Source organism: Vulpes lagopus, chromosome 3 (genome assembly GCF_018345385.1).
Source record: "Vulpes lagopus strain Blue_001 chromosome 3, ASM1834538v1, whole genome shotgun sequence".
Classification (NCBI taxonomy): Eukaryota; Metazoa; Chordata; class Mammalia; order Carnivora; family Canidae; genus Vulpes; species Vulpes lagopus.
In genome coordinates, this window is record NC_054826.1 from 63850012 (window position 1) to 63865472 (window position 15461).

A 15461-nucleotide genomic window follows, 5' to 3' on the forward strand; every position below is an offset into this window, starting at 1 on the left:
ATGTAGAGTATGATCTTGATCGTGTTAAAAAAAATTCATACCATTATGCAAAGAAAAAAGATTGGAAAAAAATATACCAATAAAGCATCATGGGTTTCTCAGAAAAGTGGAAGTATATAATTTTTACTTTTTTCATCAGCTTATAAACTTTCTACTATAAGTGGTTTTATTAATGTAAAATTTTCATAATTATTAAATTTTAATTATCTTCCTGAAATGGTTTAAAAATACAAAACTTATTCCTTCTGTTTTTAAAATTGTATTTTTTAAATCACAATCTATCAAAGCTATACTTATTTTTAAAGAAACTGGGCTTACTTTTATACATGTCTCATCTTTTCATGTATAAAGACTGCTTAAACAGAAACAACAAAAATGTCTTTATGATTTTCTTGGTTAATTTTAAATCTTAACTGACAAAAATTAAAAGCATAAATACCGCTTTTAGAGCTCTGCATAGCCCTTATGAGGGCAGCTGTCACAATACTGAATGTGGAATGCCTTCCCTGCATATTAGTTAAAAATACATCTCCCCGTTTCCTATAAATTAAAATGCTAATAAAATAATACTTTCAAAACAATCTATATCCTACTTCAAAAAAAAAATTTCTTCAGATTTGTCTCCCTAAAAATAAGTAGTGTGCCACAGTGTAAGGTTCAAGCCTGGGAAAAGAGAGATGGGAATTTTATTTAATCTTGGACCTTATAAAGAACATTATAACCTTTGGCCATCAGTTTTCTTACCTGAAACACAAAGAAGTTTGTTATAGGTGACATCTCAAGTCCTGAAATTTCCGTTTTTATTGGCCAAGGAAAGAAAAAAGCTCACTTGTGTCTCAATACAACTAGCATTTTTTTAAAGAGCTGATCAGTTTTAACGCAATTTTAGTTAGCTTTCATTACAGACAAGACTATTCCAAGAAACACTGCTAAGTGTATTAACTCTTTCCTCAAAAACATTATATATAAAAGGTCGGCTATTTTTATTTTCTTTTAATTATTAGCTGTAGATTCTTGTGTCACATTTCACTTAAACATTACATATTCAAGCAATATAATCTTTAAATGGAATCTGATCATTTATTTCCAAGGAAAATTTGAAGAATATAATAATGTTTGATTGACTAAATTTTATTTATTAAGAATTCTTAGCAAAACTCCCTCCCAGGAACACCTACACAGTGCTGCTTTATTTCCAGGGAACTACAAATCTCTGAAGCTCAAAGAAAACCCCCAGTGCTTTGGATAACAGTGCTACCCAATTATTTATACTGCCAAGAACACAGTTTTAAATTATACAATTGAGTATCATCACCATTTCATTAAAGAAAGGGCATTTTAACGTAAAAATATATGAAGGAGGGACACCTGGTGGCTCAGTTAAGTGACTCTTGATTTTGGCTTAGGTCATGATTTCAGAGTCATGAAATCAAGCTTCATTCGGGCTCCACACAGCGTGGAGTCTGTCCCTTTCTCTCTGTTCCTCTCCCCACTGGCTCTCAGTCTCTCTCTCTCAAATAAATAAAATCTTTAAATATATATATGGACATCACAAAATAAAGAACAGCTCTTCCCAAAGTCTTGTTGAAATCTTACATAGTTTCTATAGATCTTTCTTATTTTTATTTCACTACAGATCTGATCTACAGTACTTAAAAACAAGCTTTAGCAATTATTCACTCATTAACTCAACAAATATTTATTAAACAGCTATTCAACTGCTCCAGACACTAGAGATTCAGCTACAATCAAGCTGAACTAAAGGCACATGAAATGCCTTTACATTCTAGTGAGGAGATACGGATGAATAATCCAACAGTAAGAACATCAAATGATCATATGTGCTATGCAGAAAATTAAAACCAGCAGATCAATGGAGAGAAAGGCTCCTTTAGATAGTCAGGGAAAGCTTCCAGCAGGAGAGAACTGAATGACAAGGAAAAGCCAGGTGGAGGAAAGCCATTACTGATAGCACTAAAATGATCTAGAAGACCGGTGTGAAAAAAAAGGCAAGGGAGAGAAAAAATGTTTGTAGTCAGAGAACAAGGAAGATCATGTTCCCTTTTATAAGCCTACAAAGTTTTGATTTTGTTATAATAAGCATGACAAGAAGCCACTGTTAATTTTAACACCGTTTTAACATTTTAAACAGACAAATAACATGATCTAATTTTGTTTTCAAAGATCACTTTAGGTTATTGTGGAAAGAATGGACTATAGGAGCATGAAAGGAGAAAGACCAAATTAGAAGTGTACTACAGTAATAGAGATGACAAATAATACTGCTAGACACAGAAGGACATTTTGGAGACAGAATAACATAACTTGCTGGTGAACTAAATATGACAGACTAAGGAAAAGGAAGGAATCAAGAACTCCTAGACTTTGGAATATATTGGGTAAATGTGGACTACACTGGACAAATGGTGCTGTTTACTGAGATAAATGGAGAAGGCAAAAGAGAAAGAAGCTCAGAAGACTGGAGCTTTAGGAGAGGTCAGAATTGGAGATAGAAACTTCTAAAACAGATTTTTCTTTCTAGTCTTTCTTACTCTGTGGTGCCTACTATTTCCTATCGGTAGACTAAAAATAAATGTTCAGAATTGAATATGCAGTTTTATTGAACAACACCCCAAAAGAGGAACCATATTGGAGTCAACAGTGGGGGGCATATTGTGGTAACTAATTACAAGGAAGAATATTGCTAGGACTAATTCCTCCTCTTTAAAATAAGAAAAATAGGGCACCTAGGTGACTCGGTGGTTTAGCGTCTGCCTTTGGCTCAGGTTGTGATGCCAGGGTCCTATGATCAAGCCCTGCATTGGGCTCCCCCTGCAGAAAGCCGGCTTCTCCCTCTGCCTATGTCTCTGCCTCTCTCTGTGTCTCTCATGGATAAAAAAAATAAAATCTCCAAAAAAAAAAGATGAATTGTTTCTTAGAGCTCTTTTTATTTTTCAAAATTTCAACCACAATTTCATTTGTCAAAATCACAAGAGTGATTTTTAACAAAATCATTCTTTAACCACTCTGCAAGAATTTAGGGGTACACAATGAGTATCAAGTGGCTAAGCTTACTATCAAGCTAAGCAAATTCGCCATCCTAGCCATTCAGCTATGTGAATCTAATTTAAGCCTTACTGAGGCCTTCCTTATCAAGACCTCTCAAGACTCAGAAGTTGAAATCACAAATGTTCACAATAGGTTCCAAAACAAATTTACTTACATAGGCCATAAGTATCTCCTTTTTCTAACCCCCAGTCCCTACCATTTTCTTTATAAGAGTAAAAATAAATGTGGTCTCAAATTGAATATGCATTTTATCTGAAAAATGTCCTAAAGAGTAATCATTTCTATTTGGTTGTTTTACAATAATGGAATGATTTTCTAACATTTTCTTTTATTCAACATTTTTGTTTTCTTTACTGAAGGATGGTGAGATAGGGGTGGGGAACAGAAGGAGATATCTCACTTTCTGTTTTCAACACAAACATAACAGCCTCAGACGGCCTGTATATGAAGGAAGCTATTAAATCCAAATGTAATCTTCATGCATTGTAAGAAGGCAGCTCCTTTTGCGTGTCAAATAGACTTTTTAGGTAGAGACAGCAAACTTCAGACTTCATATATATTTTTGAACCTTAAATCATTTCTTCAAAAACCAAAAATACTCAGTATTTCATGGAAAAATAATATACACATTAAATTCTGAACTTTAAAACCAAAAATAGACATACTTTCCAATGGGGAGGGGGAGACTATCAAAAGTAATCATCTTTCAAGAGGCAATAACAGAATTAAAAGCTTGGAAATATAATTCAGTCATGTTCTTCAAAATTATTTTATCATAACTGTAGCAGATTAAAAATGGACTCAATTTCTTGGAAACAGGAATCTATGTCCCCTCCCCCTGAATTTGGGCTAGCCTAGGACTCCTTTACCCAACAGGGTACAGTACATGAAATGATGCTGTAACAGATTCCTGGCTAGCCTTAAGAGGACTGCCAGTTCCTGTCTTGTTACCTGAACTGCCAGGTAAGAAGCCCAACAAAGAGGTTGAAGAAACTACATGAAGAGGTTCACAAACTATATGGAGGGGAAGAGAAGCAGGGTTGAGCCCCGCTTTCCAGCCATCCTCAACAAAACATCAGGCAAGTAAGGGCAATCTGAACACTCCAAACCAGACCTATTGTCAGCTAAATACCTCCAAGTGATCCTAGTCAGTACCACACAGAGAAGAATCAACCAGCCAAACCATGTCTGAATTCCTGACCCACAAAATAATGAACTCTAATACAGGAGTTGTTATTTTAAGCCACTACATTTTGGGATAGAAAACCAAACTCACTGTGAAAAATACTTTTTTTTTTTTTTATTGCAACCTACTATGCTATACTTAGAGCTAATTGAACAATGTTTCACAAAGCAATACTAATGCTTACCATATTCAATGCACTGGTATTTTCTATTCTATTTTCCTTTTATAAAATACCAGTTGTGCTACAACCAAATTGAGTCATGATTTAGTTTGAAAAGCATTTCAGTTTATATTACTCACTTCACAGGTGCATACACAAAGCTAGACAAAAACCTTAACAGCACCTAGTTCATAACAAGAAGCTTCTCCTGAATTCTCATTCACAGCTCAGAACTGAATGAAAAGCTAAAGAGATGAAGTGTCTGAGGTTGGAGGTTACACAGAAATCAAAAATAACTAAATGGAATTGAGACTTTTTCTTTTTTATCACTTCCCTTTACCTCCCCCTTCCTGTTCACACATCTCTCTTGCTCTTCCCCTATTTCCTTTTTCCTATGATAATCAAGCATCATGAAACTGAAGAGTTTAAATAACATTTTAATTTAATGAAATGTTGTAGTCCTATTCTTAAAAGTAGACTAACTGAATGTTTCACTTCTTTTAAAAGGTTGCCTTTATTATTATTTGTATGAGGTCCAAGGCTAATCATGACTGCAGGTCATTTTTATTGAAAAGGAGTTCCACTAATGGAAACACGTACACACCAGAGACCTTCTCATCAGCACCATCTCATATCTGGTACAACATTTTCATAGGATTTCAAATTACTAATAGTATTAAAAACATTAATAGCTTTCTAGAGGATTACTAGTACTTGTTTCATGTATAATATAGGAATACTTTTTGAAGCAAAGGGTGTGCTTAATGATTAAAAATATTAATGATACAAATCACCATTGATTCCTGTTGGTTATATAATATCTGAATATTATAGCTAATTATGAAAAATCTTTAATAAGATTCAAGTTTGAATCCTATCTCTGCCACTCACTGTGTAATCTTGGGCATATTAAACTTTCAATATAACAGTTATTTCACAGTATTATAATAATTAATAATGCTAAAGACAAGATTGAAATTATTAGTATCAGAGGAAAGTGCAAAATCTCCAAAGTAATTTAAAACATATTAGAAATTGTTCTGTTAACTGGAACATTTTAACGCTTAAACATAAGCAAAATTGGTTTGCTCAAGGCTTTTTAATTAGAAATCTGCCCCAAATTCAAGTTCAAGGGGTTAATCCATTTGCAAAGCATACCATTAAGTATATCCCACAATGGAATACAGTATTGTTGAGGAGTAGGGGGACGGAGGAAGGGCTACATATGTGTCAATGAGAGAACTTGAAAGACAAAAATCTAAACAAAGTTACTAAACACAGTGCCACAGAATTTATTTAAAAAGTGTGCTTATCTAGCACACACAGAATTCACTTTGATAAGTGCTCGATTTACAGCTTTATAAGTGTAATGTGAACAGCAGGAAATATGAGTCCTAGGTCCTGAGTGTGAATTGAGAGCTCATTTCTTAGAGTCTCCTCTATTTCCTCAGCTAAAGGTTACCTTCAAGGATAGGTAAGAAAATGTTAAGGAAAGCACCTGATAAAATTTTTACCATGTTATTCTTATCTCAAAACAATCCAAAAACTTGAAAGAAAACAGATACTTCATTTCTTGTTCCAGAAGGTAAATTCAATGGGAAGTTTTATGACTTGAGATCAAATCTCAACTCAAATACTTCATAGCTTTAAGTAACTAGCTGTGTTACCTGAGTAGGTATCAGTTAACCTCTCTGGGCTTCAATTCTCTCAACAGCACAACATAATAGGCTGATTTTAAGTACTTCATCAGGCACTAATATAGATTCTAAAACATGTTCAAAGGGTTCCTAAAGGGCAGCCCCGGAGTGGCTTAGCGGTTTAGCCTCCCTTCCGCCCAGAGCCTGATCCTGAAGATCTGAGATTGAATATCACGTCAAGCTCCCTGCATAGAGCCTGCTTCTCCCTCTGCCTGTGTCTCTGCCTCTCAATCTCTCTCTCTCTCTCTCTCTGTCGGTCTCTCATGAATAAATAAAATCTTTAAAAAAAAAAAAAAAGGGTTCCTAAAAATCACATGAAATTGTATATTAGAATTTCAGTAGCACATCTTGGCTGAGATCTGTTCTTTTCACACCCCAACTCCATAATTTGTGGGAAACCTCAGCTTTAGGAGGGCCCACCCTACCAAGGAATTTGCACTGTCATCACCTCCCACCCTTGTTCCTACCCTCACTCCCACCAGAGGTCTTTGGAAACACTTCTCAAAGGGAATAGCTTCTCAAAGGGAAAAGCTAGAAGCGCCTGCTTACAAGTACAGACCTGTTTTATGAGTGTAAAGATCCAACATCTTGGTTAACAGATCATTTTAAGAGCTCTGAATTGGACTTGATATCTACATACAGGATATTAGCAAGTCTTCTCAGGAATATAGTTTATTTAAGTTTCACATAAGTCAAAGGTCAGGTGTGTATGTGTTTCCATTAGTGGAAAATGTACTCTTCTTCCCCTATTTGTGCTGAATCTAGGTGAGGAATGGTATACAACAAGGGGAAGAGGAGTGCTAAAGAAGGGATTCCTGCTTAATGTAGTAGGCTGAGCCACGAATATTTAGTATCTTTCCCGATTCTAAGGATCTGTGAGTGTAAATCTTGAAGTTTATATATTTCTCTATAGAGTATCCTTAAAATGTTCAAACATAGGGAAGACCCAATGAAGTCAAACCTACCATGTAGAGAAGAACCTATATTCCCCACCCACACCCTAGAAAGACAAATCTTTTCCTTTTTTTCTTACTAAAATACTATTTTTAATACTAAACATTGAGTACTACTTACTGCATTAAATAGTGTAACTATGTTTTGTTTTAATATTTTAAATGTACACTACCCAGATGCATACATTTGGGTAAGAAAGTGCTAAGTAAAATTAACAAGACAAAGTAGAAATTTGTCAGTATACTTTCATGTGAATCAACGTGCTATCCCATGCTAAAATGCAATATAGTCATTTATTTTGAGTGTGTGAGAACAGACACATAACTGAGGGTAGAAGCCTGCATCACTTCTACAGCTTAACAGCTTTAATCTTCAACAAAACTAAGAACTAAAAATTATAACTAAGGTCTCGTCTGTTTAGGAGAAACAATTTCTGAAAAATTCTATTTTTAGGAGGAATCTAAGACTTCCCTTAGTCACGCCTATAAAACAAAAAACATTCAAATTTCTAATGTGGTTAACTTCAAAAACAACATATTTGAACTATTTATTTTTAAAGGAAATAATTTTCTTGTATTTCAACTTGTTTACTCAAAAATTTACATGGTTTTTCAGACCAGCTCTAGAACTCAGAGTAAAACATTTTGCTTTATTAAGCTTAAAGGAATTTGAGAAAACTAAGACATCTGAATTTAATTCTTTTGCTATATTTTGTTTTCAAGTGACCCCTCCTGGATGAGTCAACAGAGACAAATTTCTTTAAAAGACCATTTTGTGGTATTATCCATTGGTTACAGAGTACATTCGCTTACACAGTATGCTACAAAACTAAGAATAGTATTGTTAACCCTCTATGTTTTTTAGAGTTCTGATTACATTGCAAATAGTCTCACTAATTAAGGTACTTGCTAACCCAAAGGAAAAACATTAATCATTCTGATAGGTGACTCAGATCTTCTTTGTTAATTCTTTCAGAAAATTTATTCCTCCACCAAATAAGTAATTTTATATTTAAAAAAGAAAGTAAGGGATGCCTGGATGGCTCAGTGGTTAAGTGTCTGCCTTCGGGTCAGAGAGTGATCTCAGGGTCCGGGATGGAGTCCCACATCAGGCTTCTTGTGGAGAATCTGCTTCTCCCTCTACCTATGTCTCTGCCCCTGTCTCTCTCTGTCATGAATAAACAAAATCTTTAAAAAAAAAGAGAGAGAGAGAGAGAGAGAAAGTAAAGAAAACAGTGACCTTAGGGCCTTAATGTTTGTGTAGAAGTATTTTTTTTACTTCTGAAGGAATTTTCCCCGTGGACAAATGCAAGAAATTGTTATAGTCAAAATTCACTACAGTCATGAGAAAGAACAGAAATGCAATGTAGGAGTACATCTCTTCCCTCTACTGTCCTGTGGCATTGGATTTATTTTGTACACAAAAAAATGAAAGGTCCATGAAGTGTTCTCAAGTAAGAATTTACAGGTAATAACATGAACCCATTTTGCAACACTGAGTACTACAAACAATCATAAAACATCATTAAAGAGTTACTTAAGAATTCATTTATTCAAAAAAAGTTTAGAGCCTATTATACTGCAATGAAGTAATTAATTATGAGGCACTAAGAGTTATTCAACTAGCTTCCTGATTTCAAGCAGCAGTAAATGAGGCAAAACATGCACAGTATACAAAGCAGTAATGTAAAGTATAAACAGCCAGAGGAGGTGTTCCCAAGTGGATGATCAGGAGAATTTTTTTGGCCGGACCTTAAGAAATAAGATTATCAGTAGGGCGATTGTTTGTTTTCACAGATATTTTCTACACATGCTATAGAAATGGATTTTTCTATGCTATGGATTTTTCTCATGCTTAAGGAATGACAGCACCTCTCTCACTCTACAAGGCCCTAGTAGAGTTATTGATTAAGCGTGTTCCTCTGAACTCCATCTACTACCCCATACATACAAACACCATGCTCACACACACACCCACATCCACATGGGCACACACAACACACACAGGATAAGGAGTAAGAATATATCCCAGGCTGCCCAAAATCCCCACCTCTGATACAGTAACTGGCTCAATGGTGGGTATGTAATCCAGGCAGTATTTTCAAAACTGATACACGAACATGGAAAATCTCTTCCACTGGGCATGGAAAATCTCTTCCACTGGGCTCAGGAGATTTTGACTTTGGGCAGAGAAATGCCATCTTTCTTGTTATATTAAGATGTCCTAGGGCGCCTGGGTGGCTCAGCGGTTGGGCGTCTGCCTTTGGCTCAGGTTGTGATCCAGAGGGTTTTGGGATAGAGTCTCGCATTGGGCTCCCCGCAGGGAGCCTGCTTCTCCCTCTGCCTGTGTCTCTGCCTCTCTCTCTCACTGTGTCTCTCATGAATAAATAAATAAAGTCTTTAAAAAAAAAAAAAAAAGATGGCCTACATGAGAAATAAATCCAATAGACCCGAGAACAATGGAGGCAGGGGATGCACTCCTAGAATGAGTCTTAACTCGCTGCAGTTACCAGTTATGTTAGTTAAATTGAGTCCCTTAGAGACTTAGAAATGGTTCTAATAAGGATGCACTAAAGTCCAGCCTCAGTCTCTAGAATGCCAAATAATCACTTCAATATCATTTCTAATCATTCCTAATTTTGTGAGTGATCAATGATCAATGATCACATAGGTTACCTTCCTATCTATAATCCTGCAATTGCAGGTAACAGCAAAATAGCAGGATTTACTAGTAACTAAATGTGGCGAAATAGTGAGATCCTGTTGTTACAGTAATCAAACTGATGGGACTTGAGAAGGTAAAAATTTCTTAAAGGAAAATTCCTGTACATACTGTATTATTCTAGAAAAGATATTGAAATCAGCATGCATGCAATGAAAGCCAAAATGCAAATGGAAACTCACATGTTCAGATGTTCTTATGCTGAAAGCTAATTACACTGCTTTTTAGATGAAGACAAATCATACAAGGCCACAAGTACAAACAAGTACAAGCAAAAACATCAAAAAATATGTGAGGGCAACAACTTTAAATATCCTTTGGATAATATTCAAAATATCTTCTCTAAGTAGTATATGAAATTCCAGTAAAATAAGCCTTTCAAATCTTGAGATCCAGAAGCTGAAGAAAAATCTTTAGTCAGTCAGTATTAGAGAGGAAGAAAAGCCTAATAACTTGATGACATATCCAGTACCAGTTTTATGATAGGGCTAGACAAAAGAGATCTTTGAAATAAAAACATCTATTTAAAATCATAGATGTGTAGAATGGGAAAATGCAGCAACTGACTGATAAGAATGTTTCTAAAAACTTCTAAAAGCAATTAAAAATTTTAATAGAAGTCCACAGTCCTTTTGCTGACTTCCGTGGGCAAGATATATTTTTAGGGCCAGAATTTTATGAGACTCCAAATTTTAGAGCTTTCAGGAAGACAATACACTGTATGTACTGTATGTTTGGTAAACCACCCAGAGTTTCATGCAGAATGCCATTAACAAACAGACTAACATTTCTACAACAAAGCATACACATCTGTGTAAGACAGATAAACTCTACAGAGAGTCTCATATCACATTTTGTCAAATTAATTCATCTCAACCTTTTTAAAAAACTTCCAGTTTTCAGAGCTTTTGGAATTTCAGAAATATAGATGAAGAGATTACAACCTATAATAAAATCATAGTACTACTTATTTTATAAAGTTCCAGGTCTACTTAGTATCCCAGAGTTCCATTCCATAATGGTGATATTTAGCCACTCAGCACTCGCCCAGGATACATAACTAGTGCACATCAAGTTTCTCCAGCTTAAAATCCAGAGTCCTAATATACATGTGCAGTGCAGAAAAGCTGGAAAATACAAAAAAAGAAAAATAAAGAAAACAAAAATAACTACAATCTTTCCATGTAGAAGTAACTAAATTTTCAGATTCTTTCTATACATATTAATTAGGATCAAAATCTCTATAATTTTAGTGTGGATTTTTGCTTTTATGTTACTATGTACCTGGAATACCCTTTTTTTTTAAATTAATTAATTAAATTTTTTTTTTTTTTTTTGGAGTTCAATTTGCCAACATATAGGATATCACCCAGTGCTCATCCCATCAAGTGCCCCCCTCAAAGTGGAATGCCTTTTCAACCTGAGAACAGTGAACTTAAAAGTCTGGAAAAATTCTCAGCCATCATCTCTTCTAATATATCTTTTCCACCACTCACAATAGTTCCTCTCTTTGGAACACTCAGATGTTAAGGTATATTCCTATCTCTTAATTCCTATTTATTTCTCTGTGCTACATCTGGATGAATTATTTGGTACTATCTTCCAATTCGCTAATTTTCCCTTCAAATATGTTTAGCATAAAGTTTTATCAACCTATTTTTTGTCTTTTTTTTTTTCCTATTTTTTGTCTTAATTTCAATAACGATTTATTCTTTGACCTAGCTATTTATTTCATATTTATTAATTTTTTATTCATAACATGTTTTTAAATGGCTACTACTTTACCTTTTTAAGAGTCTCTGAAATACTTAAAGTCATTTTAAATTGCTGACTAATTCCATTAGATTTTGAGTGAATTTATCTCCTGATGGTTATGCTTACTTTCAGGCTCAAAACTTTTCCCTTCCTTTTTTCTGGTGGTTTGAGATAGGCCACCTCACTTCCAGATCATATGACCTCCAAGCTTGGTGCTCTTTTAGATAACACATGATAGTGCGGATATTACAATTCCCCTCAGGAGACTTTTGTTTTCCATTTTCCTTGATAGTCCAAAGCCTTAAGCTTAAAAGATTACATTTCTAAACATAAGTGAACAGCATGTGGTATCATTCAAAAAAGATCCACCAACTTCAATTTTAGGCTGCATTATTAAACATAAAAGGTCTAGAAAAGTGAAGGTTATCACTCCCACTCTATGCTGGGCTACTAATTCAGTCAACAAGCATTAACTGAATAGGTCCTAAGGACCAGGCACTGTGTAACACATTAAGGACACATGATCATCTTTGCACCTTTCCAGTCTGCATATATTTTCCTCATTTTATCCTTACAACAGACCACTCCTGGAACAGTGTACTCAGTTTGTAAAAATAATCTTCCAGAGAATTTTCTGAAAGAAAAAAAAATGTGTTTTAGAAAAAGTGGTTACTAAAACTGTTACCTCAGATACTCATAGACTTTTTATCCTGTTTCCCATACAATTTTAAAACACAGAGTCCTTAGTGAGGTAGGACACAGGGAAAGAATAAAAGGAATCCAGGAAAGTGAAATGGTTTGGAAGCAATAATTTGAGAAAAGCTTAGTATTTGCTGATTGGGAAACTGCAGTTTCTTTTCTTTTTAACATTACTAAAAGTCATGACGTGAAACAATCTTTAATGCTAATGTCATATAGAGTTATAATGTGGGCCTTAGGATTCAACCCTTCTTAACATCAACTTCAGGGCTTACAAATATTTGCTATGATGAACAAGTAGAGCTATGCTTGAAGATTAGGAAGAACTTGACATTGGAGGTGGAGAGACTAGTTAGGAAGCCAACAAAACCTAAGCAAGATTTAGTCTACGCCTGAATTGTGGCAGCCAGAATGGAAAAGGAAAGGCATTTATGAGACATTTCTGAAGAAGAAAAGACCAACTTTGAAAACTATATGTGAATGGAAAATGAAGCAAATACCTAGATTCCAAATTTTGGAGAAAGAGAAGTTAGTAGTACCATTAACAGACGCAGGAGCCATGGAAGAAGGTGCAGATTCAGGACAACAGACGGACTTAGTTTGATATACACGACTTTGAAGGATCAGCAAGACACTCAGGAGATATTCAGCAGATAGTTAAAACGAGGTTCTTAGAACTTAAGGACATAGCAATCACACACGTGATCCTGTAAATAAATGTCCAGTACAAAGCCTGGATGCCCTCTACTTTCCGCTTCAGTCAGACCAAACTTCTGTAATTACCCGACAGAAGCAGCTCTCTCTGATCTACCTCCAAACAAGCTTTCCTATAAAGCCAGACACCCTACTTCATACCTGGTTAACTCCTTGTCATCTTTAGAACGCTCAGGTATCATTTTCCCAAACCTTTTCATTTCCCAGGAGGAGGTACCTACGTCTTACCTCTCAACATATTAGCACCTAATTTTTAGCATTATACCTAAAATAGCAGCCATTTAAAGACTGGAAAAAACAGACTTGGCGTGTGTTCAATAAGCTTTCGAAGGAACAGGATCCTCTTAAAGGAGACTGCCAAAGAAATGAACTGGTATGAAATTTCCAAGAGAGAAAAGAAAATGAGCAGTCCTAAACGTAGGTATTCATCATGGAACATATCTATCTAGGGATCAGTTCCTGAAAATGCTTCTCAACTTCTTTCAGCTCCAATACCTCATCTGTAACATGAGGATTGTTATCTACCTCATGGGGTTGCTGGAAAGATTAAACGAGATTAATATATATAAGGCACCTAGAATAATGTCTGGCATTCAATTAATACCCCTTCTATTCCCCAACCCAACATGAAAATATGTTAGAGCCTGCTTATTCACAACTTTAGTAACTGCTACAACCTGAAAAGCAATTCAACAGAAAAATAATGGATATTTGAAAAAGGGAAGCTAGACTTGTCAGATGCTCTCCCTTAGAGCAGTTTTTTTTCTATCTCAACACTACTGTTAATTTTGGCTAGATAATTCTTTGTTGTTGTAGGGAGTTTTGTGTGCATTGTAGGATGTTAAGCAGCATCCTTGAAGTCTACTTACTAGGTGTCAGTAGTGCTCCCCTACCAAAAATGTCTCCAGACATTGCAAAGTGTCCCCTGGAGGCAAATTTTCACCTGGTTGAGAACTACTACCCTAGAGCTAACTGAAATTCTCGAAGTCCTAAGTCCTTTCTCTGACATCTACAAACATGTCTCATACATTTTTCCCCACTGATTCATTCTACACATTAAACTTTGCTTAGGCTTTATAAGCCCTTCCCCTTAAAAGTCAACCAAAAGGGGCAGCCCCAGTGGCTCAGCAGTTTAGCGAGCCTAGGGCATGATCCTGGAGATCCGGGATAGAGTCCCGCGTCAGGTTCGCTGCATGGAGCCTGCTTCTGTCTCTGCCTCTCTCTCTCTCTCTCTCTCTCTCTCTCTGTCTCTCATGAATAAATAAATAAAATCTTAAAAAAAAAAAAAAAGTCAACCAAAACAGCTCGCCCCTTAACTGTCAAGCCAGTCACAGATAATGCATGCAATCCAACCACTTGGTACATTATCACACTGCAACCCTTAAACCCAAATATAATAAAAGTAGGAATAGATAATCCCAAAAGGTCTTCACACAAAATTAAGAGATTTATTCACGTACTCAAGTGTCTAAGATTTTAACTTCATGTCTAAAAGTGGTACTAAGTAGGTATTATATAAAATGAGTTTTAGCCTAAAGACTTTTAAAAAAAAAAATTGGGGGCAGCCCTGGTGGCACAGCGGTTTAGCGCCGCCTGCAGCCCGAGGTGTGATCCTGGAGTCCCAGGATCGAGTCCCACATCGGGGCCCCTGCATGGAGCCTGCTTCTCCCTCTGTCTGTGTCTCTGCCTCTCTCTCTGTGTGTGTGTCCCTATGAATAAATAAATAAAATCTTAAAAAAAAAAAAGTTTAAAAAATTTTTTTAAAAAAAGATTTTAACATGTTTTTGTTTGTTAAGTAAATTCCTTGCCCAACATGGAGTTTGAACTCATGACCATGAGATCAAAAGTCACATGCTTTAATGACTGAACCAGCCAGGTACCCCAGGACTTTCACAAGTTTTAAATAAACACTAAAGACATATACAATAGAGTCTATATATTTAAGAAGTATGATATGCCTATATACTGCAATAATAGAAAAAGTTATGTACACTAAAAAAAAAAAAAAGAAGCAAAAGTAGAGAAACAAAAACTGACTTAACAGTTCACAAGGAATTTTGGATAATTGGTTAGTTAAGTGTAGCATGATAATTAAGAGCAAAGACCTGGAATCAGACTACCTGGATTAAATCCCAACCCCTTCACTTACTAGATAGGTGACCTTGATCAACTTAATGTCTCTATGACTGTTTCCTCCTTGGTAAAATGAAGATAATTATAGTATCCACCTTCAACCAATGGACTTGCACCCAGATGCTCTGGGTTGATATTTCACTTCCTTAACTGTTTCATTTGTACCTCAATTTCCTCATCAAACAGGAAAGTGCTCTGAAAATGAATTAGCATAAGGGAAAATCGAAGGGCCCTATGTTTAGTGGGTAGTAGGGAAAAGTTGCATCTGTCTCTCAATTTGGTAGAGGAAATTGTATGAAGGACATACCTTTTAAAGAAATAGCCCAATAATGGGCAAAGTAGGGAAAGCACATGCCTTGAACCCAGGTAAGTC

General features: G+C 35.6%; 1 protein-coding gene across 4 annotated transcripts in view; it reads right to left on the reverse strand.

Moving 5' to 3' along the window:
• ADK (adenosine kinase) overlaps positions 1-15461 on the reverse strand; it is a 498050-nt gene that overhangs the window by 481330 nt on the left and 1259 nt on the right. The window contains exon 1 of one of the 4 annotated variants that reach the window (XM_041748701.1): positions 12742-12888. The exons of the other annotated variants lie outside the window; for them this stretch is intronic. Within the exon in view, the coding sequence (XP_041604635.1) occupies positions 12742-12802 (61 nt within the window). The 5' untranslated portion in view covers positions 12803-12888. Of the gene's footprint in view, positions 1-12741; positions 12889-15461 lie in introns of those variants that run through there. 4 annotated transcript variants of the gene reach the window in all.